Source organism: Cricetulus griseus, chromosome 3 (genome assembly GCF_003668045.3).
Source record: "Cricetulus griseus strain 17A/GY chromosome 3, alternate assembly CriGri-PICRH-1.0, whole genome shotgun sequence".
In the NCBI taxonomy this organism is placed as follows: Eukaryota; Metazoa; Chordata; class Mammalia; order Rodentia; family Cricetidae; genus Cricetulus; species Cricetulus griseus.
The window spans coordinates 18,554,178-18,581,894 of NC_048596.1; the positions used below are offsets into that span (position 1 = coordinate 18,554,178).

At 37.6% G+C, this 27,717-nt stretch overlaps 1 protein-coding gene across 3 annotated transcripts in view; it reads left to right on the forward strand.

Moving 5' to 3' along the window:
* Positions 1 to 27,717, forward strand: part of Hpse2 (heparanase 2 (inactive)) — a 585,409-nt gene that overhangs the window by 365,447 nt on the left and 192,245 nt on the right. For all 3 annotated transcript variants that reach the window (XM_035443067.1, XM_035443068.1, XM_035443069.1), the window contains one exon: positions 19,539 to 19,586. In XM_035443067.1, the coding sequence (XP_035298958.1) occupies positions 19,539 to 19,586 (48 nt within the window). The remainder of the gene's footprint in view (positions 1 to 19,538; positions 19,587 to 27,717) is intronic.

The window sequence follows — 27,717 nt, forward strand, 5'->3', positions numbered from 1 at the left end:
CATGGTAATAAAGATAAGAAACAAATATTTTTTCTGCATTAAGAGGATTAAAAGGTCATATTTATGAGGAAACTCTGCTCCCACTACAGTAAGTATAATTAAGATGTTGAGTTTGTGTACAAGATACAAACATGAGTGTATGCTTACTAACTTGTATGTTGTGACTAATTGAGAAACTTAACACAGTGGTGAAAGAGAAGAGCGTGCACTGTTACTTGACAATGGAATGTCCCCTCACAGGCTCATGTGTTGAAGGCTTGGCTCCCAGATAGTGGCACTGTCTTAGGAAGTGCTGGAGTCATTAAGAGGTGAGGTCTAGCTAGAGGAATTGGGTCATGGGACAGCAGAAGTTGTTCTGAGGAGGCACAGCTTGTCCTGGACCTTCCTGTTTCTCTGCTTCCCAGACACCATGGTGCTTTGCTTTACACCAGACTGTAAGCAGCTATCTGAAACCAATCATGGTGTGAAACCATGACCCCCAAGAAACCATCCCTCCCTTAGTGTGTCTCTCTCCAGTGTGGGTCACAGCAACAGAAAGTCTGGCTAACGGAGTGTATGGCTAGAGTTCTGTCGTGGCTTCCTCTACATCTAAACATGAAATACGGCCAAAAACAATCACAAAACCAGAAAAGGTCATTTAGGGCAAGGAAAGATACTGATGAACATTTTTTTCTTTTAGATGCAAAAATGAAAATTTAATTTTCTTTATATATGTATGTGAAATAAAAGTAGAAAGAAATTTCCAGAAGCTTAACCAACAGAACAGAAATATCAGTACTATAAATTAGCAGCTCATAGCCTTTTGCAGCCCCTTGGTTTTAAGGGTACAGTGTCACGTAGATGTGACCATTGCAGAGGCACCATTTTGAGCACTGTGTTTGATTCATGCTTCATATGGCCCTTGTTTCTGCATACTTCTCATAATTGCCATTCTTAGTAGAAATAAAATATCCACTGCATTAATATACCAAGATCCAACTAAGCATTCTCCTTCTATTACACATTTGGCCTGTTTCCAGTTTCTGCTTATAATGTAGTGCAATTGTAAATATCTTTATACAAATAGATTTTTAAATTTTTCTTTTCAATCATATTCCTGGGCTGTATCCAAAAAGTTGGGTTTGGGGGTCAAAAATGTATATTAATTTTTATGGCTTTATATTTGCTGCCAAATTTCTTCTCAGAATGATTTCACTAGGTGAAAAGCAGTGGCATATCACTGTAACATTTCCAAATATTACACAACAATAAGCACTGACAGTATTATTAATTAAATTTGTTTAGATTAACATAGGATCATGTTTCATGCTTATTTATATTTGAGTTTGTTAACTTCAAGAACAGCTGGATATTCTCCTTTATGTTGCATTTCTTGTTTCTCTTATTTATTTCTCTATTTATTTATGTTCCTGTGAGTGAGTGTGTGTGTGTGTGTGTGTGTGTGTGTGTGTGTGTGTGTGTGTGGAGGCCAGGAGTCAACATCTGCTCTCTGCCTTTTTTTGCTCTCCTTCTTGGTTGGTTTGGTTTGCTGGTTTGGGCTTTGTTTTAATTTTGAGAGTCTCTTGGGGGTTGCTGAAAATGGTGGTTTCCATTTCAGCTAGATTGACAGGACATTGAAACTCTAGAATCTGCCGTCTCTGTTCCTTACACCCAGCACTGGTGTTTCAGGTGTCTGCCACAAGGCCCAGATTTTATTACATGATGGGGATCCAAACTCAGGTCCTCATTCCTGCATACAAACTACTTTACCTACTGGTTCTTTGAGAAAATCAACAAGATTGGCCAACCTTTAGCCAAATTAACCAAAAGACACAGAGAGAAGACCCAAATTAATAAAGTTCAAGATGAGAAGAGAGACATTACAACAGACACCAAGGAAATTCAGAGAATCATAAGGACATACTTTAAAATATGGGGAAATGATATCTTCTTTAATTTCTTTCTTTAGAGACTCAAAGTTCGTGCTATACAGTTTTTTTTTTTTTTTTTTTTTGCTTGTTTGGTTGGTGTTACCCCAAGATAGTTTATGTTGTATGTGGCTATTGTAATGGGTGTTATTTCTATGATTTCTTTCTCAGCCCATTTATTGTCTGTATATAGTAGGGCTACTGATTTTTTTTTTGAGTTAATCTTGTATCCTGACACTTTGCTGAAGGTGTTTATCAGCTGCAGGAGTTCCCTGGTAGAGTTTTTCTGGTCACTTATGTAAACGATCATATCATCTGCAAATAGTGAAAGCTTGACTTCTTCCTTTCCAATTTGTATCCCAATAATCTCCTTTTGTTGTCTTATTGCTCTAGCTAGAACTTCAAGTACAATATTGAAGAGATATGGGGAGAATGGACAGCCTTGTCTTGTTCCTGATTTTAGAGGAATCGTGTTGTTTGGCTCCATTTAGTTTGATGTTGGCTGTTGGTTTACTGTATATTGTTTTTATTATGTTCAGGTATATTTCTGTTATCCCTGATCTCTCCAAGACCTTTATCATGAAGGGGTGTTGGATTTTGTCAAAGGCTTTTTTTAGCATCTAGTGAAATGATCATGTGGTTTTTCTTTTGCAGTTTGTTTATGTGGTGGATTACATCCATAGATTTTCAAATTTTGAACAATCCCTGCATTCCGGGGATGAAGCCTACTTGATTATGGTGGATGATTTTTCTGATATGTTCTTGGATTCAGTTTGCCAGCATTTTATTGAGTATTTTTGCATCAATGTTCATGAGGGATATTGGTCTGTAGTTCTCTTTCTTAGTTGTATCTTTGTGTGGCTTGAGTACCAAGGTAATTGTTGCCTTGTAAAAAGAATTTGCTAATGAACCTTCTGCTTCTATTGTGTGGAACAATTTGAGGAATATTGGTATTAGCGCTTGTTTGAATTTCTGGTGGAATTCTGCACTGAAGTCGTCTGGCCTTTGGCTTTGGGAGACTTTTGATGACTACTTCTATTTCATTAGGGGTAAAAGTCTGTTTAAGTTGCTTGCCTGTTCTTGACTCAATTTTAGCAAGTGATATCTATCCAGAAAATTGTCCATTCCCTTTAAATTTTTGAATTTTGTGGAGTACAGGTTTTCAAAGTGTGACCTGAAGATTCTCTGGATTTCCTAAGTGTCAGTTGTTATGTCTCCCTTTTCATTTCTGATTTTGTTAATTTGCAAAGATCGCCATGCTCATAGATTGGTCAGATTAATATAGTGAAATTACCAAAAGCATACTATAGACTCAATGCAATACAAATCAAAATTCATACAAAATTCTTCACAAAGGTTGAATAATAGCATTACTAATAAATTATTAAATATTACAAAATATTAAATAATAGACTTCATATGAAAACACAAAAACCCAGGGTAGCTATAACAATACTTGATAATAAAAGAATTGCTTGAGCTACAACCACCAAGATTTCAAGTTGTACTACAGGGTTATAATAATTAAAAACAACGCTGACATAAAGAAAGACATACTGATCAGTGAATTAAATTGAAGACCCAGACATAAATGCACATGCTGTGGACATCTGACTTTTAAGATGGTGATGTTTTTGATTCAGTCCTCCTTAGCACACACTGAGATTGCTATTGAACACTTTTGTTTTGAACTTCATAGCATCATTCACATCCCATCTTCATTTGTTTTTATAGATCTTATCATTTTTCCTTTTTAACAGTCTGTTTTCAGACTGTTAAACAGTAGCTGTTTTCAGACTCTAATAATACCCCATGAAGATTTCTTAGTCATTTTTAAGTGTGACATCTAGTCAATTCAATTTTGCCTCAAGTCATAAGTTTTTCAGATACACTGACTCTTGGCCTTTAGTGTCTCTGTCTTCCTAATTTCTAATCTCGTAAACTGTTGGGTTCCATTATACTAACTATCTTCACACACACCAAAGTATTACAGATTTTAGGAAATGTCATGCTCTCTTTGACTTGTGTATCTTTTTGTTTTGTGTAATTGTTTGGAAGGCCATTTTTTCCTCTTTATCCTAGAACTTCCCTGACATGTTGTCAGATTTCAGTGATCTTCTCTGATACTGCTTGACATTTCATTTTTCTGCTTTAGCATATACCAAATTGATTATAATGTGTTTGTTTACATGTCTGGCTCCCATAATAGACCATAAACTATGATCTAGATCTTGCTGCTTTATACCCTTAGAACTTAGGTCTCATATAAGTTCATGTTGAAAAAATAGTATCTGTCTGTATAACAAATAACTTTGTTTATATGATGTGAAAAATAGAATGCATGGATTGTGATTTTTGAAATATTATAAATTGTTATGATCTCATCTGAGTGAAACATGGTGATTTTATAAATAATAATAGTTAGCTTTAATGTCATAGAACCACACAAGCCTTTACACTTTTTTAAAAATAGGAATGTATAGGACTGCCTCTCAGTTAGGATAGGAAATGGATTAGAGTAGTGATAGGATCTTTATGTTTGTGTCATCAGGGAGTTCCAAGTCTCTTGGAAAATGGGAAATACTTAATAAAATGTTTGTTTTATTGCTTTCATGTCCTCAATCAAGACCTAGATAGTTCTACACATTGTTTGTTATCTGAAGAATTGTTCTTTAGGGTCATATCATTTTCATCTGTTTTTCTCCTATAAACTTCTATGTACCATTTAAGTGATGACAATTTATATTTAATTCATTTCTTTTCTTTTACCAGACAACATATTTTTCTTGCTTCAGAAGTTCACTGTAATTGTTTTGTCTCATGATGATCAATATGCTATGCAGACCCAGTAGAAATCCCAGTCAAAAGACGTATCTATCATAAACATTGGCTTGTTTACTATTTAAACCTGTACCTATGATCTAAAAAAAAATACTCCAAAACCATTTTAAATGTAGGTAGTAAAAACCTCAGATATAAGAAACCTATAGCAAAGACAAAATACTAAAATAACAAATATAAATGATTAAGAGAAATTATAATTCAAGATCAATACTTAAAATATCTATAATTTAATATCCTCTTTGCAAATAAGATATGCACAGTAAAATATTGCATTTATAAATTAAAAACATTTTTATAAAAATGCATAGTCAGAATAAATAAAAACATTTTAAAATTAAATATATCCTTTCTGAAATTAAGCTTAGTAGGTACATAGATTAAATACATTAGTGATTAACCCCAAGTCACCAATAACACCTCAGTGTCACATTAAGGAAAGAAATAAAAATACTTCCCCCTTGGAGTCATTTAGCTTCTGCTTCATGGCCCACATATCTTCTTTCCTCTGTCTTGCAAGCACCTGAATGTGTGCCTGCCTGAAGGCTAGCTTATGAATCTACTTGTCTCTGTGTCTCTGTGTCTATCTCTATGTATGTATGTCTGTTGTGTCTATGAGTGAGTGATGTCTGTGTGTGCTATATGTACATGTGTGTGTGTTGTGCATGTGTGTGTGTGTGTGTGTGTGTGTGTTGTGCATGTGTGTGTGTGTTGTGTATATGTGTGTGTGTCTGTCTCTAACAAAAGTCTTTATTCTATTTATTGAATAGTATAGAAAACATCACATGGGGGAAGGAGTGGGATGCTTTACAGAAATCTCTAACAGTTTTACAAAGGATTAAGTCACTGACTCCAGCTGATCCCAACTGACACAGATAGCAAATATCATTATTTATCAACCAATATCTATAAATGTTTGCTTTCAACCTTTATGATAGATTTTAGGAAATTGCTTTAAACTTTCAAACATTTGGCAAATGGTACATATGCATTATTCTGGGTCCAGGGTATGGAAGAATAGTAATTTAATATTGCAGCTATGCATCATCTTAGGCTATAAAAGTTAATTGCATGGGAAATCCAAGGCAAGTAAAGTTGATTATCACATTGTTCTCTTATAGACAGGTTAAAAAACCAGTTTGGTTACGCACTAGGCTAGCATTCTTAAGTGACCTCTAAGTGCATTAACAACTCTGGCTGTGAGGAGGTCCAGCAAAAAGTTCCAGTCTCCTAGAATATGAGATATTTACAGAATATTGCATCACTACAAATAAGGACTGGACAATGCTTTCATTTTGTCCTGCTAGAACAAGAAGCTTAAACTGGGTAATGTATAAAGAAGAGAAAGCTTTCCCTCACAGTTATAGATACAAGAAAGTTCAGGATCTAATGGGAATACTTGTTTGCATGATGGATTGTAGTAGGACAAACACAGTGAAAATAAAAAAGAATTTGTTAAAATTCATAGAATTTATGTCTACTTTGGGAGCCTTACTATTCATTCTTTCCCTCCAATCTACCCGCTATTCAGTTTTCAAAACTATATTATTTAAAAGTTATAATTCATTTGCTGTCAGTCACTAATACTTCCTGTTGTTCTTAGAGTAACAGGTGAGCTTCTTGTTTTATTTTGATTCACAGGACCCCACAGCTAATGGTCTGCCTACTGCCCCAACCCCATATGTTTATTGTCTAACACTCTCCATTTTCTTCGTCAGCTTCAATATCTCCAGAGTTCTCTCTGTCTGCCACAGTATATCTTTACTGTTGTTTTACTTATTGGTTGTAGATAATAAACAGTGAGGGTGTTAAGAATCTCTGTTGTATTTATTATTGGCAAAATGCCTACTACTTAACTCCTCAGATTTGTTGAGTAAGTTTGTGAATGAAGAATGAAAGTTGCCCGTAGTGGCATCTTGCTTTGTCAGTGAATTGTGATGGTGGCCACATCCTAGGCGCATGGCTTTAGGTGTGCAGACATTACCCCTTATAAGGCAGAGGAGGGGCTGGTAGGCTCTCTTGGGTTGTGGTGAGAGCATTGGAAAGGCAGAGACTGCGTCTTCAGGAGCAGGAAGACCTCAGCTGTTGTTAACTATTGTTTGTGTAAGTGCTTCTGCCCTTAGGATGTGGCCACCGCCGCAAATTCACTGGCAAAGTAAGATGCCACTACAGTTGCCCACACATCATACAGAGTTTCCAGCAGAATAATCCAATATGAACCTGTGTAAGAACATAACAGCCAGGCTTAACTCTCTGCTCCCAAGGTTGCAGAGAACTATGGAAAACCTTCAAATTAGAATAATGGGGCTGTAAGTAGAAAAGAACTAGAAAGCAAATAATAGTTTTTTCTAAGTACTGTGTGTTCAGTAGTCAACAAGCCAGAAATAGAAAAATGGACTTTTTGTATCTTTGAATTTCTATCCTTGACTATGTATGATTACTAACATACTGAGTATCTGATACCAATGGATAGCTGTATATGTCTGGGTGATGATGGAAATTGTTTTATGTTATTTTAAATATGCTTCTATTATGACTCTTTGGAACCCTAGGAAATTTTTTCATTAATTTTTTTTTTTTTTTTGTTTTTCGAGACAGGGTTTCTCTGTGTAGCTTTGGAGTCTATCCTGGTACTCGCTCTGGAGACCAGGCTGGCCTCGAACTCACAGCGATCCACCTGCCTCTGCCCCCCTAGTGCTGGGATTAAAGGCGTACACCACCAACGCTTGGCTTTAAAAAAATCTTTTTCACATAAAATATTTTTATAATGTTCCCCTCCACCAACTCTTCCCAGACCTTCTCCACCTGACTTCCTATTCTCTCTCCCTCTTCCTCTTCCTTTCTCTCTCCCCCCTTTTCCCTCTCAAAACATACAAGAAAAAAAAAAAAAAACAAAAAGACAAAAAGTTGCCAAAACAAAACAAGCCATCCACCAAAATACTATGGAGTTCATTTTGCATCGGCCAGCTACTCCAGGCCTGCCCTGGAGTATGATTAATATACATAGTGACACCCCATTGGAGAGAACTGATTTTTACTTTCCCAGCAAATTTCAATTGCAAATAACTTCTTTGTTAGAGGTGGAAGCCATGTGTTCTTCCCCCTTTCAGTTCTGGGATCCCATCTGGTTTGAACCTATGAAGAATTTATAGGTGCCGCCACAGTCTCTGTGAGTTCATATGTACATCACTTCTGTTGTGCCTGGAAGACAGTGTTCCCTCAGAGCCATCCAGCCCCTCTGGCTGATCTGACTTTCATGATCTTTCTGCTTCCTCTTCCACATAGATCCCTGAGTCTGGGGGTAGGGGTTTGCTGAAGGTATCCCATTTAGTACTGAGTGCTCTATAGTCTCTTTCTTTGTGTATATGCCCCAGTTGTGGGTCTCTGTATCAGGCCCCATCTACTGCAGGAAGAAACTTTTCTGATGTGTGTTGAGCAAGGTGCCAATATGGTATAGTGGCATGTCATTAGGAGTTATTTTCTCGCTATGTTCCTTTAGAAGAACAATAGTATTAGGTTTTCCCTTAGGCCCATGATCTTGTCATAAAGAAAAATACATCAAAGCATTTTCTGTAACTTAAAACCTCATTATCTCCTGATTTTAACTTGAGGCCACAGGAGCAGTCACGTTCCTCGCTCCAGAGCAGTCAGTTACTTACAAGTGTTGTGAGTAAAGCAAGTAGAGAAGAGAGCACAAGAGGGGGGAGACCATGTGGGGAATTCATTTGTTATCACATCCATTCTGTTCATCAGCCTTCTCTCTCAAAAGGTGTAGCAATAAATGGTTTCCGATGTACCTTTAAGCTTTAACATTTAAAACTCAGAAGATACTTAGTTGAGCTCAAAACAAAAACTTTTACCATTTAGTCTCTTAGTTTGTAACAAGTACTTGGAGTTTCTCTTGTTCAGGTTAATGCTGAAGAATGATAGAGAATACATTTTGAAAGTAGGTGAAAATTGATTTTCTACTAATCCATCAGTTTAAGGACCCATTTATTCTCTTCCAAGCCTGTGTCTTCATTTGTTAAGTAGGACAATGAGCGATGTCTTGGCATTTCAAAAAAATAAATGAGTAATGAATTTAAAGTGTTTAGCGCTGTTTCTGGCATGTGTTGACACACAAAGAAATGACAACCACAATTGTTGAGAACAGATGCATTTTAAAGCTAAAGGGGGGCAATTTTTAGTCTAGGGGTATTTTACTATGACTCAAATGCAGGTTCCTAGGCAGATAGATAATTGAGTGAGGAAGGAGAATCTGAAGACTAACTCCTATGATGCCGTGTAGTATCATGAAGGTGAACACAGCTCTACATTCCCCCTAGAAAACTTGTTTCTGCTACATTCTTTCTTTGAGCAGAAGATACACAGCTGGGGACAGTTTGGTGTAATTATCACAGTGTTATTCCTAATAATTGTTCTGTTTTATTTCAAATGTGAAAACATTATGTTGACTTCACCAAACTACAGGACGACAGAAGAGAGTAATGTATTCCTTTCTTACTTTGTAAGAAAAGAATCTACCACTTTTTGCCTCTAGAGAGAAATCCAGCTTGTTCAATGCTCATTTACAGGGAGGCGCTGGCTACTGTTCCTAGCACTGTCTCCTCCCTAGATGACAACTGTGTTAATGACCCATAACTCTAACTTCTCTGTTATTTTTATTTATTTTTTAGAGAGCACTTCGTTCCAGCTAGAGAAGGAGCCTAGTTGCTTACCCAAGTTCAGGATCATGAGTTACTGCTGTTATGAAAGATGTAGTCTTCTGTCTCTAGCATCAAAACAGTCATCAAGGGGCAGGAATTAGAACACCAGAGAAGTCCAGAATCCTGGAATGGACATTAGAGTTAGCACTTTGAAAGTCAAGTGATCTTGGGAAATATTCTTCCATAATTTCTTCTTTTTCCATTCTTTTTCTCCTGGCCTCCTCCTTAGAATTCTACTTTCTCCCCTAATAATATTTCATTATCCCAGGAACTGCTAAGGCTAGAATTTATCAAAAGTCTAGCCCATTGTATTATTTGTTTTTATCAGAAAGCAAGCAACTTGAGGAAAGAAAAATTTAATTTGACTCAGAGTTTGAGGTTCTGGTCTGCCGTGGCAATAAAGATATGGTGACAGTATCATGAGGCCTTTGGTCACATCTCCATAGATCAGGAAGCAAAGACAGGACAAGCAACAGGCCACACTATAAGCTTGCCCCCAGACAACCACCAGCCTCAGCTGGGTGCCACTTCCCAAACTAGCACCACCAACTAGGAGCTAAGTGTTCAAGCAAGAGCCAATGAAGGAAAATTTACACATAAACCATGAGACTCACAGCTACCTATATTAGATACACCTACAGGGATTGTGAAAATACATCATGATTCTGTTTTTCATTAGTTTGTAGTTACTGTAGAAAATAATGGGTTTAATTATGTTATTTCATGGTTCTTTATAACATGCTTTGGTTATATTGATCCCCTACTCCCCTCTTTTGTCCCCCATTCCCACTTAAGCTGTGTCACTTTCCTTTTGCCAAATAGTCTCACTTCTATGTTCAGGTCTTTTTCTTAAAAGAAACATGTAATGTTTATCTTTTGGAGTCTGACTTATTTCAGCCACCATGGTGATCTCCAGTTCCATCCATTTTCCTGTAAAAGATATACATTTTAGTCTTCTTTAGGACTGAATAAGATTAATTTCACGGTGTACATATACCACACTTTCCCTATCCACTCACTGATTTTAGATATCTAGCATGATTCTATAACTTGGCTGTTGTAAGTAGTATCACATCACACATGGCTGTGCCGGCATCTTAGATTCCTGATGCAAACATAGGTGTGTTCACTTAGATCTGTTTATGTACATGCCCAGGAGTACCATGGCATATGCTAGTTTTATTTCCTTATCCAGCCATTCTTGTTACAATAAATGCTACCCCATCTTTCCCTCACACCCTCCTTTCTATGAGACAGTTTCTCACACTGAATTTCAAACTGTCCTGAAACTCACTTTATAGTTTAGGCTGGCCCTGATCTATGGTGGTTCTCCTGAATTGGTATTTTTGCCTATTTCCTTAAGGACTGCTCTTCCAACTGTGTTAAGATGGAAATCTCAGTGTAGTTTTGATTTTCATTTCCCTGATGGCTTAAAACACTGACGTTTTCTATCTATTTGTTGATTATTTGTACTTCTTTTGAGAAGTGTCTGTTCAATCTGTTTGCCCATGTATGGACTTGAGGATTTATGGATTTGAAGCTTCAGAGTGATTAATTTTTAGAGTTCTTCATTCCATTTTCCAGTTTATTGAAGTGTAAGTTTTCCATAGTCCCTAATGATTCTCTAGATATCATTGGTATCTGTTGCAATGCTGTTTTCATTTCTTCCCCAGATCTTCTCTCTTTACCAGCTTGATTCTTAAGGCCCAGCTCAGACTTGCCAAATCTGAGTGTGTGGAGATGGAACCAAATATTGTCCTTCAAACAAAGGCCCCAAAGAATATTGGTACTTCAACATTGAGCATCACTACCCTGTATGGGCAGAGCATGTTCTGTTTCTATTTTCTTGATCAAGAAATAGGTGTGTACAAATGTGAAGGTAACAAGCCATGACCAGGTGAAGGATACTCATATTTATTCAATGGCTAAACTTACTATACTTACATACTTACTTTACTTACATACTTACTATACTTACATACTTACTGTACTTACATACTTACTATACTTACATACTTATTATACTTACTACCCGTTGCCCTTGTCTCTTCATCTGTCTCCGGCTAACCCTCACAGCATCTTTGCAGGGTATGGGCTGTTCTCTTCAAATGAGATGATCCAGAAAAGTGAACCTACCCAAAGTTACATAGCTAATCATGGTACCAGTTTTCAAAACAGATACCTGTTTTACTCCTGGGTCCAGGGATCCATGCAGTTTTCCTGAATTGTCATCTTTTAACTAGGGAAAGATGTTATAAACTCTGAAGAATATAAAAAATGACCCTCTTCACTTGAGGCCCACAGTGTTTGCTCTCACTCAGTCAGCTTCTTACCACAGCTTCAGCTCCTGGAAATTTTCCTTCCTCTGTGAAATTCATAATCATATCCTGATGCATGTTTCCTCCTTCCCACCCCTTTCCACAGCCAGGAGAAATCATATCTAGTCAGCTAAAGCCCTCTGTGCTTGAATCCAAGTCTGCACAGCCTCCTCCTGAGCAGCATTGTGGTTTGCCAAGCCATGCCTATCATAATATTCCTCCAGCCAGCCCCTGTCAGTGCTGGCCAGAGCCTTCCAGATATATTTCAACATTGTCCCTCAAAACCTCCATTCTCCCAGCTTCTCTAATCAAACAAATCGATTTGGCTCTCCTGTATGTGTTATTCTCTTGCATGTGCTTCTGTCTTGTTTCAGACATTGCCTACAGTCTCCCTCTTCTCAACCCCCACCCCCACTAGAGGAAAACTGGCTTTATCTTGAGAGCCAGTTACAGGTAACAAATGCTTGGCGATCTATCTTGAGAAAGATTCTTAGCCAATTCCCAGATAGGTGGTAATGTATTGTGATCACTCCCAGCATCTGCCATGGACTCAGGAAAAGCAGCAGCACAACAAAGACTACAGATCTGCTCCCTGCATGGTCGTAATGAGGGCTTTTGAGGAGAAGCAGGTTTAGCCCTACTCTGTAATGAGTTACATGGGTGGTCTTGAGCAGTTTCTTCATTTTCCAAATGAAAGAGATAATGCCACCACCACTCCTAGCTGATGGTTGCAATGGAACAGAAAGTCAGTTTTCTTTGGGACTGTGTCCCAGATAGACTGCTTATGCTCCAGGTGATGACCCTACACCCATGCACATACTGGCAGTACTATGTGAATTCGGTGGATTTTAAAAAGAATACATGAATTTAGAAGGGGAAAGCGGTGGGTGGAGTATGGGAGGACTTGGTGAGTGGGGAGGATTTGATCAAAATGTATTCTGTATAAAATGAAATTCTCAAATAATACATTAAAAATAATTATAAATAAAATATATAAACTGCTTAACAAATGTACACCAATCAGCAAATGTTAGTTTTCCTATCTTTATTAAAGATTGAAATAAGTTATACGTGAGTGTAACTTTTATCCTAAGAAGAAATTGGTTGGAGAGTCTCACTCATCTCAAACCCTATATAAACTACCATGTAGGAAGATGTGTAAGCTGTCAAAGAGGACTGTAAATAGAGACCTCGACAAACATTCGGCTATGCTATTTTTCAGTCTACTGTCACTGAATTATTGTATACAAGTAAAGTAAAAATGGAGAGGGCCAGAGAATAAAGGACAGAAAAAATTAAGATTGAATGGGGAGAAAAAGCCACACACTCAAAGAGTACAGAAGGGGAAGAGGAGGCCACAGTGGTGACAGCAGGAGGAGGACAAGGGAGAGTAAAGAGACCTATAGTTTATTTGTTCCATTCACTGCCCAGTATAACAAGCATATGAAAAAGTTAAACATGACAAGGGAAGATGCTTGAAATTTGCCAACTTGATTTACTGATGGATGATTTTCTCTCAAGTTTTTCCTGTGCCTTTGAATAGCACAGGTTGTTACACTGTATCTATGTCACTTGCATGATCAGGGGTTCATTTTGTAGACAAGGAGGCCAGGCTTTTGTACTCTTGTTGAAGTGTGAACTCATTTAGATGTCCAGTTCTCTGTGAAGTGTTCTCTTTGCTGGAAAAGAAGTTTCAGGAACCAGTTTTTAAGATTGCATTTTGCAGTCCAGAAATAGAAATTAAACTCTAAAGATAACGAAAAAATCTGGGCTTTATTATAAGTGAGAGTTGTGATCTGCTGTAACACGAAAATTAAAAGCCCAGAGATAGATATTGAGGTTCAAGCTAACAGATCAGAAAAGCAAAGCAGCCAAGCCAGAAGCTCTTATCTCTACCTAGGCTGAAGCAATCCTGCCCTCAATGTGGCTGGAGACCAAAATGCCCCAGACTGAATATCTGCTCCTATTTTATATAAGGTGCTAGGATTAAAGGCTTGTAATCTCAAGTGCTGAGATCTCCTTTGTATGAACTGTTTCTCTTTTAAACTGGATCAATTTCATGTAGCTCGGTGTAACTTTGAACTAACAGAGCTCTGTCTGCCTCTATGTCCTGAGTCCTGGGATTAAGGGTGTGTACCACCACTGTCTAGTTTCTATAGCTAACTAGTGTGGCTGGCTTTGCATTCTGATTCTTCAGGCAATCTTTACTAAATCATGAATAATATATCACCATAATCAGAATTGGGAGAGAAGGCTCAATGATATTTCATATACGACATATATGTAGGTGGATAACAAAGAAAAGAAAGTCTCCCAGATTCAGAGTCTCCTGGAGGAAGAAAGAACTCTCACAACGAAAGGGGAATTTCCTCTATGGCAGAACATTGGCTTCTTGAAAGTTAGTATTTTCAACATCTATTTGGCATCTCTATCATGTCTACACTCAGTTCTGTGTCTTCGTTGACACTGTAGAGGACACTGTCTTTTAGACAATGAGTCCTAAAAGATTATCTTCTGCCTCATCACAGATACTTTTGCTCCTTCCATCGGCCTATTTCCCAGAAATGGGACCAAAGCACATGGGTGAACAATTTCAATAGAGCTGCACAATGTTCAGCAATAATGATATTAGACTGCAAATAAAATGTTTACAGAAGAGCACTGTTTAGGCTCCAGCATTAGTGGAAGATGCCAAAGAGCTGTTGAAAGTCCTAGTTTTCAAGAAAAAGGCATGAAGATAGGCAGCAAACCTCGAATTCATTGACTAGATAGAGTTGGTTTGTATGTGATATGATCCACTTCCCTTGTGTATTACTTCTGTCATTAACTTTTCTTTATCTGGTTGGTGGATTTTTAAACAATGATATTCAAAGACTTCTGGAAACAAAATGCCTGAAGCTAATGATAAGTATGCTTAACCCTCTCAAAACAAGACTCGTTTTGGCCATATGATTTTAAAACAGTCTGTTCAACATTTATAAATGTGATTATTTTTCCCTCCCCATAATACGTGTAGAAATACATTCTTATGCTCTGTCATATCAATTTGCTAAGAAGAATGAAATAAAAATGTAGTTTATAACAATTTTCAAATGAACACATGTTCACTAATAGTTTCCTCAAAGCTAACTACAACTTTTCTGTTGTCTCAATATACTACTGGAGTCAAATGGTAATAAATTATTGGAAACAGCAAATGTTTGGGGACTAAAACAGTTTAACCACCATAACAAAGCTCAACTATAAGCAATTTTACATCTTCTGCAAAATAGTATATTAGGTAAGAGTCTGACTTTAATTTCTATTACAAAAAAGTAAAACAAATCATGTAGTACTATTATAAACGCTTTTCCTATAGTAAATTCTTGTTCATTTAATACATTTTATACTTTAAAATTTTTATTCTATTCCATAAGATTTCCTTGCTAATTCCTAAACTGGGAATGCTTTAATCATTGCAATGTTCGGGGGTACATTCTAAACCATGATAGAACAAAGATACCTCTTTATTATTTCAATTTATCTCAATTTTCTTGGCTTGGGGGCAAAATTTGGAATGATTTTGTAAAGCTTCAAAAATATCTACTGGAACTTTTGTATTAAATTTCACTAAACACATATGCTAGTATAAGAAAAGAATTGTTTCCTCTCCAAGATCATCATAGGTTTTTGGTGTTTTGTTTTGTTTTGTTTTTTGTTTGTTTGGTTTTGGTTTTTTTGATTTTTGTTTTTCGAGACAGGGTTCTCTGTGTAGCTTTGGAGCTTGTCCTGGCACTTGCTCTGGAGACCAGGCTGGCCTCAAACTCATAGTGATCCACCTGCCTCTGCCTCCCGAGTGCTGGGATTGAAGGCGTGCGCCACCAACGCCCAGCCATCATTAGTTTTTTGTTGTTGTTGTTTTTACTGTATTTTATTTTAAGATTTTTCTCTGTAAATTCCCCAAATAATCTATTTATGGGCTTATTGTATCTCATGTTTTCCATTTATAGAGAGAAATAATTGATATTATTTTAAATGTTCCCCAACTTTACAGCTTTCCCATCCTTCTTCTGTTAGTTTGATTAGGAACAGTTTATTGAAGGACAGAACAAGCCAGCAAATGCATATGCATCTCTCTAAGTTGAAACTATCATGAAATGTTGGTTTCCAGTTCTCATCATGGCAAACTAATTGTCTTTTAATTGACTTTCCAAAGCCTTTTGACAAAGCAGGACATCAATGATTTTGGTCCTAATTTTCTTGTGACTACATAGCTGCTAAACTCAATGACTATTTACTTCTAGTTCATCAGTGTATATTCAATAGGATTAGAAAGTCCTGATAGAAGTACCTCAGTAGTGCTACAATTAAAACTTCCACAGCCTCTCTTGCTCTACCATACTAGCCATATTTCATCCTCACTATTCAAAGCCTTGCACCCTTTGCAGTAGACTCCTGCAAATCTACTCACACCAGTAACTCTCACATTTTCTACAGCTGGAGTAATCCTCCTGAAAGCCAAATCTGATCCGGACATTTATTTTGGTCTAAACTTTCGATAAACTGAACAACCATACATGAAGGACACTCATGAAGGATGCACTCACCATATCTCATGGTCCTGTTAGCAACTGGCCACACAGATTTAAATGGTATTTGGACGAGCATCTTACTGTTAGGACAAAGCTCACATTATTATCATTGGCAACTTTCTAGAGCCCTGACAGCCTGACCTCCTGCTGCTCCCTCACCTGTTTCCTGGCATCCAGCCACACTGGACCCTGAGAACATAGCTTATCTTTTCTCATGCTGAACACCAGCTAGGTTGCTCCTCATAACACAAGCTATGTACTATTCAGTGTTAAACATGATATGAATCTGTTCTTTATCTATGTTCCTTCTAACACCATAGACAGTAGAACTCTCTCAGATATGACCCTATAAGCAGTTAGTTGGCACTGGTGTAGCACACAGTAACTTTGGTGATTAACTATGTACATTTCTGTCTTCTGAGTTCCATTGTGTTTGTCCTGTGACTGGGTACTGACTTGGTCACATTCTGGTGTGTACATTCAGTACATTTTCTTGCAAATAAATCCTGAAGAGCTTGAAGTTTTGAGAAAAAAAAACAGAAAAGGAAAGATGGTGTTCAGGTCACTATTTTTTTCTAATAAATATGGTTGTATTTTATCAACATAAAATTTCAACTTTTTCTTTTGCATTGTAGAGTTCTACTATGCTACTCAGCTCTAGTGAATACAGCTTAGTGGCATCACAGGGTGCCAAAAATTGGGTTGGATTTGGAATCTGAATCTGGTCTTAGTCCACACTGACTATGTGAATTTGAACAACTCACACAACCCTTGTAATATGTGGCCTTTTGTACTTAAACAGAAACATCTCCATAATTGTTTTCTTTTGGAGAGTGTGTGGCCTATACATAAAAGAAGCTGAAAATGGTTTATTAGAACATGTACCAGTTTCATTGTGGTTATTGATTTTGATTTTGATTTTGAAGACAATTTTTCATGAACTATTTCTATTTCAGAGGTGATAGAAACTATTTTGGAGGATTAAATCCCATGCAAATGTATGAGTCTTTGTTTCTTTTCCTTTTAAAAATGATTGAAGCTGGGTGGTGGTAGCACATGCCTCTAATCCCAGCCCTCTGGTGGCAGAGGCAGGCAGATATCTATGAGTTTAAGGCCAGCTTGGTCTACAGAATGAGTTCCAGGACAGCCGTGGCTGTTACACAGAGCAACTCTCTCTCAAAAACCAATGCTTACATGTAAGACTGTCTAGATTTTCTAACTTTTACAATATCCTAAAAAAGGGTAAAGAATTCCATCTCCCTCTCTTTATGTTTAGGTCACCCAACTCCTCAAGTATCATCAAGTGTTCACTGCTTGGAATTCATATGCAACAAAAATAGTATTTGAGATTCCCATTCCTTGTAGTCTTTCCTTTTCTTTCTCTGTGTTCTGATAGGTGTTGGTTGTGTGCTTATTGACTCAGTATAGCACAGATCAGGGTGGGAAAGACCAAATACATAAGCAGTTCTGACCTTTAATTCCAAAACGGTGACTCCTAAACACAGGGCAGAGAAGCAGGCAGGAGGTAAACACTCTGCCAAACTCTGCTGCTGAAATGAGATGAAATGACATAATCCACATTAGATTGGCTGTGTGAGATATCTGAAAATTTTACTTTTCTAGCCAATGAAGAAGCTGTACATGGTCTGTATAAAGTGATAAAAAGCATTTACCATCCTCATCACCAAGCAAAGCAGTGTTAAGAAGATAAGAAATCACACATACAACACACACACACACACACACACACACACACACACACACACACACACACACACACACACTCTGTAGGTACTAACTAGATACTCAGAAAATGCCAAATATCTACCAAACCACATAGACATTTGTGATTCAACCCATCAAACTAATTCCATTCTGTATCACACACTGCGTTATGTTTCCACATTCTTGGTCCTGAACTTCAGTGTGGTACTACAGAGAGGAATGCAAATAAACAAAACAAAACAAACAAGCAAGCAAGCAAGCAAAAAACCAAAATCCAATCTAAGACCACTGTAATGGCTACCTCTTTTTCCAGCTGTTCTTCCTGCCCAGTGAGATGCTTCTCTCTAGTTCCCTTCTCGTTTTCCCCTTTTCTCCTTAGCCCTTTATAAACTTCACTTTGTGGCTAACCAAAAGTCCTAGTTTCCAGATTTTTCCAGTTTGTTCTATAGGTGGACTGAGTCCTTTCCCGCCATCACAGAAAAACAGACCCTTTGTGGTTGCTTGTGGCATCCCTTTGCCCATCCCATCTCTCTAGAGAGATTCATCTAGGGCAGGATACAGCCTTATAGGAAAGAGACTATCTCCTCTTCTGGTTCAAGAGTTCTTTGTTTATACAGAAGAATTCAATGTTTCCTTCAAAGAGAAATTTCCCTCTGGAGTTTTGAGGCTGAAATGAACATTTGAAAGAACTGGGATGTTTCCTTTGATTTCTGGGTTTTGAGTGATAGCTCTCTCAAGGGAAGTAGTAGCCATGGCAATACATGTCCTCAAACAAGTGAGCAGTGGCAGACAGTTACTTCAGACATGTGGTCTGTGAATCACAAATAAATCCTGATGTTGGTTCTTCTGGACCTCCAGGGGGTCACAAAGGTCAGTGAGCAATTGCTCTCAAGGCTTTGCTGTACACTTAGCTTCCTAGAACCAGGTCTCCCTCTCCTTTTGAGCTGAGCATACTTGATAGAGAATATTTGTTTTCCACTTAGCTGCTCCAGAGGTAGATAAATTACTGTTTGTGGTGCTCATGTTTCTACCCCACCATGTTTCACACAGATGTGACAGCTCTGCATCAGAGCATATTTGATAGTGCCTTGCTGATGTATAAGTTGGGTTTTCCCATACTTTCTCCAGGGAGAGAGAGGCCTGAAGTTTTTCAAAAGCATGTATGTGGTGCCATCCTTGGGAAATATCATTGTTTCCCAGCAGAGATCAGAGTCTTTAGAGAATAGGGGCTAGCACAGATAAGTTTAGATTATACAAAGTCAATGTGAGAACTGTCAGGCGTGGGCTTAGGGAGACAAATGTAGGTGAAATGCTGTCTTGGGATTTTGATTCCCATGACTGGGGCTGGGGGTTCTCTGGGAAAGCATATCTGAGTGTGCATTGGCCCAATGTATTTCTTGGCTTTGCCTTGTTTTAGCTTTGGATAAATGTTTGAAATCACACCATCTCTCTTTTCTCTATTCCTTACAGATTCATGAAGGTGGCAGGGAGCACCGTAGATGCGGTTACCTGGCAACAGTAGGTATTCATCATTTTTTAATCTCACTTATTATCAGCTGCTGTGAAATGGAAGATAATTAGTTGTCACCCAGTTCACAGCTGACATTTAATATACTACCCTTTATCTTTCAAGAAAAAAATTAAAAACACCTCTAAAGCTGTTATTATAATACATGTTGTCTAATAGTGCTATGACTTTATTTTGTTATTTCAAAATCATAATTGTCCCCCCAAAAAAATACTGAAACAATTTGGAAATCTCACCTATTAATGTACACTCTTAAATTAATCTGTCAGGAATGAAGGGTAATGGAGATTAAATGTGGTATCATTTCCCTATAGGCTTTCCCTTTGGAAATAAATTTCCCTGTGTAAGAGGAAACAGTTTCAGTTGTTCAAAATGTCATGTGAAAATGGAAATGCTTTATTATATTACTAGCTGTGGTGTTAATTAGTGCCAAGAAATTTGATAATAGAAAGCATGTTAAAAAGAGAAAGAAGAATTAAGAAAATGAAGCTGATTCAGGAAAAGGGAGAAACCTCAACACTGCAGGATAAAGCTCACATTGGCATTCCTGTCACCTCCTGTCACTTGCCTTGTGTACATTGACGTTTTCTGTGAGTTGCCTTCTGTGTCTGGGCCAGGGTGTTGGGTTTTGGAATCTCCCACCCCAGCATCTCAGCCGCTTTTCAGTGCGATGCAGTTGAGATGCCTCCCACTCCATGCCCTGCTAGTTCACACTGTGACCATCTTTCTTAGTTAGCCATTCCTGCTTGTCAGCCCCCTGTTTTATGAGCATCCATTATGGTACAATGAAATCATGAAAGGAAAAAGAAGTGGATAGAATATTTATTGAAATATCCCAAACGAACTTTTGGGTTGTTGGCAATCAACAACTCAAATCATTGTGGGAACTGTTTTAGCCTATATATATATATATATATATATATATATATATATATATATATATACTCAGTTATCTGAACAAGGGGTTTCAAGGTTTTTTTTTGGGGGGGGGGGTTCTTATCCTTCATCCTGTTTTTGTGAGGATAGATTAGGTCTATTAACTTGTCATTTATAGTCATCTTTTTACTCCAAAACCAAAAGCCAAATGCTCTGTTGTGGCTTGAATGAGAAATGTCCCCCATATGTTCATGTATTTAGCACCTGGTTCCCAGTTAGTGGCCCTGTTTGGGGAGGTCATAGACCCTTTTGGAAGTGGAGCCTTACTAAAGGAAGTGTGCCACTGGGGACAGGCTTAGAGGGTTTATAGCTTTTCTCCACTTCCTGTTCTATCTATGCTCCCCTGCCCCCACCCTGTCTCTACCTCTTCCTCTCCTTCCTTCCCAGTCTCCCACCCTCCTCCTCCTCCTCCTGCTGTATGCAGTTGAGATGTGCTCACACGTCTTCTTGCTCCTACTGCCATGCTTTCATGGCCTCCGTCTTCCCCACCATGGACTCTGTTACAACGGACTCTGTGATCCAAAATAGGCCCTTTTCTCCCCTAAGCTGAGTTTAGTCAGAGTGTTTTATCTCAGCTATAGGACTGTAATTAATTCACTACCTCCTGATTTCATCTAGTGTCACTTAACCGTATTTATTCTGTCCCAACAGAGTAGAGGCTTTCCAGTCTGTCCCTAAAGGTTTCTGAATGTGTAATATGTGTGAATATGTGTGATATGTGTGATATGTGTGCTCAGTACTTTTGTACATGTTGTTCCTTGTCTTCTCCCTGCCCTTCATGTGCCTGGCGACTTGACATCTTTTAAGTTTCAGCTTTTATGCCATCTCCTTAGAGAAATCTTCCTTTATGATTTTGCTTCAATAGGTCCCCCCTTTATTCTTTTTCTTGCTCATTTTTACATAATACTTACAATAATACACAAAACTCTCATAATTTGTTTTTTCACCTTTTTGAAAGTTTTTCCAATGAGAAGGCATTTATTCAATTCACAGAGTACTTATTCAGGTAATTATTTATTAGACATTTCCAATTAGGGGAATAATAGTGACCACAATGACAATGATGACAATACATCAGAGATTCTTCTTGAATTGTATACACCTACCATGTTTGATCTTCACAATAGCTAAGTGAGGGAGGGGCTGCTTTGACAACTCATTCCTTATAGCTGAGAGGAAGCCCCAGACCCACCATATTCCTTATAGTGGGTTTGTCTCACCCCAAGAGCGAGTACCTTCATTTTATGCTTGATATCACATGGTCCTTTTATTGACATACTGCTCATGTGTATTTATGTGATTTGTACGGAGGGTAATTATGTGAGAACAGGAAAAATTCATTGCCTCTGAGAAAACTTTCTTCTTTGTTTAAATGTTTTTCCTTGCGCAAGTACAATAAGTCAATCACAGTACTTTTTGTAGTAGAGAAATACATGTTAACAAATACATTTTTATTGACCACTAAAAATACCCATATCTCTAAATAAATATCATGTATTTGCAAAAATAGTGTACCAAAAACAGGAAAAGAGTTGTGCTTCTTCCTTTCTACTGCATGCATTTGAAAACAGCAAGTAGTACCTCAAGTGTAGTTTCTCTACTTTTTATCCCTCCCTGCTGGGCTTTTATCTGTCAAGGCTTATAAAATAATAGAAGAATCATAGCAAGAACTCTGAACATTAAAATCCAATGTCCTGTTTCTCTAACCCTAAGAGGAAGTGCTGAAATGCTAATAATATCAATAAAATTTGGTCTGGGTGTTTAGACTGTTTAATTTGGAAGGTCATGCTCCCAAATTGTATGTGTATTGAGGACCAAGATGTCTGATGTAATCTATCTACCACATAGAAACCCAACAACAGTTTCACTGATATTAAGTACAAATTTCAGGCACAATGGTATAGTTTGTATGCAAATATATGAAACTATATATAGGGTATGTTTCAGAATGGGGTGGAATTAGAGGAAGATATGAAAATTTTGATAAAAGTGAATGGCAATAGTGAAAGCCATGTTTACCTGACTTTTCTGGTAGTCATTTAATCAATACTTCACAAAGCAATAGAATTGAAGGAGAAATACATTGCTGTATCCCCTTTAGCTTTAAGAAGGAATCAGAAGATGGAAGCAGCTAAAGGGGAAATTTCCAGAAATTCATGTGAACTCCGCACAAATCTTTTGTCCCGTGATGTATGTGTTCACTGAGAGACCCAAAGAGCCTGGTGGAAAACAGTATCGAGAAGCCTAAAAATGTCAAGAGAAATATCAGCCACAGGGAGTTGGGAGTTCTTCTATGATCCAGAGATTAGAGTTAACTGACAATTTCCAAGTAGTTATTGTAGTAGTTATTGTGAATATTGTTACAATATTCACAGCTAAGGAGGAAATATCCACATTAAATGATCACATAGAAAACTATCAGTGAAATGTAAAGTATGAAATCCTCTGTGACACTATTCTATGCTCTACTTTTGTAAGACCAACTTTAAGCTTCCACATAAATGAAAATATAGTGTTTGTCTTTCTTTGACTGACTTATGTCACTCAACATGTTGTTGTAATGACAGGAATTCATTCTTTATTATGGCCACAATATTCTATCAGAAAAAAATTATTTTTAAAAATGAGCATGACATAAAGGTGGTTTAGATTAATAAAAGACAAAAAAAGCTAAGTTTTTCAGACAGAAAGTCACTAACAATGCTAGGTGAGATTTGGATTTTCAAAACCAATAAATAACACTGGAAACCACAAATTTGTGGTTAAATACAAGACACTCTTTTCCTCTATGTTTTTTTTTTAAAGACCAAGACCAGGCCAATGCAAATTTGTGAATCATATTGTGGAGTTTGTAACATCTGTGGATGTAAAATAAACATGTCAAGAATTCAGAAGAATAATGGAAAGGAGGGTGTTAAGTAGACATGCACAGTTCTGATATTCTCTTGCATGAACTAGTATGATATGGGCATTAAGAAGACTGACAGGCACAAGAGAAAAGTTTATTCTTAAAATATCCACTTTCAAAATACTGGTCACAGTTATAGACTTTAACATAATAAAGAAATGATGGCTGAATAGTAAGAAATAGTGAATTAATTTTGAAAATCATGAAAAGAAAATAATGACAAATAAATAAAGAAAATAAAAATAAATGGGAAACTTCAAAATTAAGCATAAAAATGGCAGGCCTAACTATAACTAAATCAATAATTATATTTGGTATACTTGTTCTACATTGTATAATTAATGCCAGGATACTCAGACTGAATGATGTAGGAGACACAAATACTTTGCCTATAGGAGTCATATTTTAAGGTCTTTGAACATTTTGAGTTGATTTTATACAAGGTGAGAGACACTGGATCTAATTTGATTGTATTATATGTCTATGGATATTGAATTTCCTTAGCACCATTTGTTGAGGAGGCTATCTTTTCTCCAGTGTGCATTTTGATACATTTGCCACAAATGAGATAGCTGTAGCTATCTGTGACTTTGCTTCTAAGTCCTCACTAGTGTGTATCTGTTTTAGGGCACGCTTGCCAGCAGTACTGGGTTGCTTCCATTCCCCTTACTCTACAGAGTATTATTTGAAATCAATTGTGGTGTCTCAAGCATCACTGTTTCTAGTCAGAATTGTTTTGTCTCTATAGGGTCTTGTGTGCTTCTGTCTGAAGTGTAGAACTGTTTTCTGCTCATTAACTCTGGTTAATTGGACACCTGAGGACATGTTTAGAATAATGTTTACAAACTACAATTTATTTTGAAAAGCATTAGAACATAAAATAAATCAATGCTTGAGTAGAGGAATAGATACACTGGTAGGCATATGGAAAAATAGAGTAAAATGTTAACTGTAGCGCTTGAAAGGTGGATATATTTCTTTCCACTTCTCTTTGAAAATGTTCTTACATTTGAGGCAGGTGGTGGTGGCGCATGCCTTTAATCACAGCACTCTGGAGGCAGAAGCAGGCGGATCTCTGTGAGTTTGAGGCCAGACTGGTCTACAGAGTGAGTTCCAGGATAGTCAGCTACACAGAGAAACCCCATTTTGAACAAACAAATAAATAAATAAGTGAAAATGTTCATACTCAAATATTGAAAGGAAACTTACACGTAAAAGTATCTTATTGATTATAAAATAACATGGTGCCATGATAATATTCGTGAAAAATATGAATGAAAAATGTCATTGTTGAAGAAAGTAACACATAGAATGTGTAGATCATACTTTGGTGGCACCAAAGAAAAGACACCAGTGGACTAATAGTGTTAGGCCTTGGATGTATGGAGTGTAGGGCCTCATTTTGTTCATTTTTACTTTTCTGTAATAATCTAATGTTTTATTATAAGTATATAATGCAGTTTTTCTCATATTAAAGACATTATCAATTCCCAGCTCCATCATTTCCTGCCATACTTTCCCTACTCCAGAAGCAGTTTGCATAGCTTACCCACCTAGATGTTTAATTTGCATGTTTCTTAATAACAGTCTGAATCATCTCTCTTGATTCCCCCCACCCATTCTACTCCTGTTACTATGGAGACAAGAATTTAGTTCTCATATATCCCTCCTCCAATATCTTATTTTTCAGTGGCTAGATAAAAATTAATTGTTCACATTGTTACTATGTAATTTTTAAATTAATTTAGTTTGCATGAGTGAGACAAAGGTGTGGGATCTGTGTATACATATGTGTGCAGTTGTGTGTGCGTGCGTGGCATCTAGAGAAGGATGTCAGGTATCCTCCGTTATTCTCTGCCTTATTCCTACAGGATCTCTCTCTCTCTGTCTCTCTCTCTCTCTGTCTCTCTCTCTCTCTCTCTCTCTCTCTCTTTCTCTCTCTCTCTGGACCTGGAACTCATAGTTTTTATGGACTAGGCTAGCAGCCAGAAAGCTGCATGGATCCTCCTGTCTCTGTACCCTACATTACTGGAGTTACAGCCACATGAAAGTCCCCACCTGGATTGTTATGTAGGTGCTATGATCCAAACACAGGTTTCATGTTTACAAAGAAGATGGTCTTGATCACTGAGCCTTTTCTCTAACCTCAGACTATGTAAATTTAATTCATAGCTCAAATATAAGGTGTCCTATGATTGTTTTTTTTTACAAGTTTTTGTTTCCCTTTGTGTTGATAAAGACCTTTCTTCATTTGTTCAACTTTCTACTAATCTACCATATTCATCCTAAAACTCTCCAGCCGGGAAAGTTTCTGTAAAGGCAGACACTTTAGGTAATTGTCTGTTTCATCTCCTCAGAGATCTGTTCCTGGAGCCATCTCTACTATTCGGTCTGGACCTATTGATCTTGGTGCTTCCTGAACACTGTTGCCCTGGGGTCACCCTTCACCATCATGCTTGGGGTTCTTTTGATTTTTTATTTTTAGATCCATATTCTTCTTTGAGGTTTATTCCTTCAACTTAGTAGCAATTCTCCCAGGAACTTAGTAGGGAAAGACAAATGAGAACTGAACAGACTGAGCCTTGTCTGGGGTTTGATTTATGTTTTAGGTGCACATGGCTGTCCCTCAGAATTCACACTCATGCTTCATTTCACTCTGACATTCCTTGTAACTATTGAAAAATCAAATATATTAAAATTTTTCCAATCCTTTCACTTAGCTGGCTTTATTTCTCTTGATAATTGTAGCATTTCTCTGTCACCAGGGGTCCTCTGTGTGATACTCCTTTTATTCTATCCAGTTGGTATATAGTAGACACTCTAGTCTGGAGTCCACACCCTCAGTTTAAGACTTCCTTCGACCCATTTCTCTTTGATGAAGATGCTCCCATTTGTATACAGTTGTCTGGGGCCTGGTACTAGTCAGGTGTAAAGTCCTCAAAGGTACTCTGACTTTTCCATGTTTTCTCCATTTTATTCTTACTTCTGTTTTCTTGTAGATCCCCTTCATCATCTAAGTTTTCTCTTGTTATTGATACTTCTATAATGCTCATCCCCAAAGCTCTTCTATAGCTCAGAATATCCTCATTGTAACCCCTTCCCTTGTTTCTGGATATATTGTCTCCTCTTTCCTCTACAAGGGTATCAATTTTAGGTTCTGTTAAAATTGTATTACAATGCTTCCAAACCCTGAGTTTTGTTACTCACTGCTTTCTGTCACTCCTCACCATGTTTCTAGCTGTGCTGTCTCCTGTTTTCTGTCTTTTTTTTGTTGTTGATATTGTTTTGTTTTTTTGAGACAGTTTTTCTCTGTGTAACAGTCCTGACTGTCCTGGAACTTTCTCTGCAGACCAGGCTGGCCTTAAACTCACAGAGATCTTCCTGCCTCTGCAACTGCCTCCTGAGTGCTGGGATTAAAGGCGTGCGCCACCATAGCCAGGCTGTCTGGTTTTGTTGTTGTTGTTGTTGTTTTCCTATCTGTTTTCTGTACACGGTACTTCTTTCTTTTTCCCAAACTTAGTCTTATGTTCCCTTCATTAGTGTTGCTTCCTCTATTTTTCCTTCTCCTTTCTCATTTATTTATCTTAGTTTCTGACTTTAGAATTAAAGCTCCCTTTCCCAAATGCTTGATTATTTTGAATTTCTGTTTTTGTTCATAAGAGCTGATTGGATTGTTCTGAAATGGGTATTGATTCTCAACCAGTGAAAATCTGTACAGAAAGGTCTGACTGGAACATCAGACTCTAACTGTAACCATAAATCTTTCCGCCAAAGCTACCAGAGCCCTGCCATCACGTGGGTGCTTTCTGCCAGGCTGCCTGAGTTCTACCCGCCACCATGTTAAGGTCCCAAGTAACACAGAGAAACTTACATTAGGTACAAATGCTGTCTGTTGGCCAATTGACTAGGATTTCTTATATGCTAGCTCAGTCTTAATTATCATAAATCTATATATTTTATAAGACTCATCGAGGATGCCTTCTGTTGGTGCCCTCTCTTGCCAGCAGATTACATGGTGACTCTAGAGCAGAGACCAGGAAAAAGAGCAAGAGAAAAGGAACTACTTCCTGTTTGTCCCTGCTTATATATGAGTCTGCCTGGTATGTCACTTCCTGCCTGGATCACAACACTTCTTTACTACATTTCCCAGAATCCTCCTTGACACCTAGTCCTGCCTAACTTGCTTCTTCATCGGCCAACAGTACTTTATTCAACAACCAATAAGAAGATAAACATACACAGAAGGACATTCCCCATCATCTAACCATTCATGACTA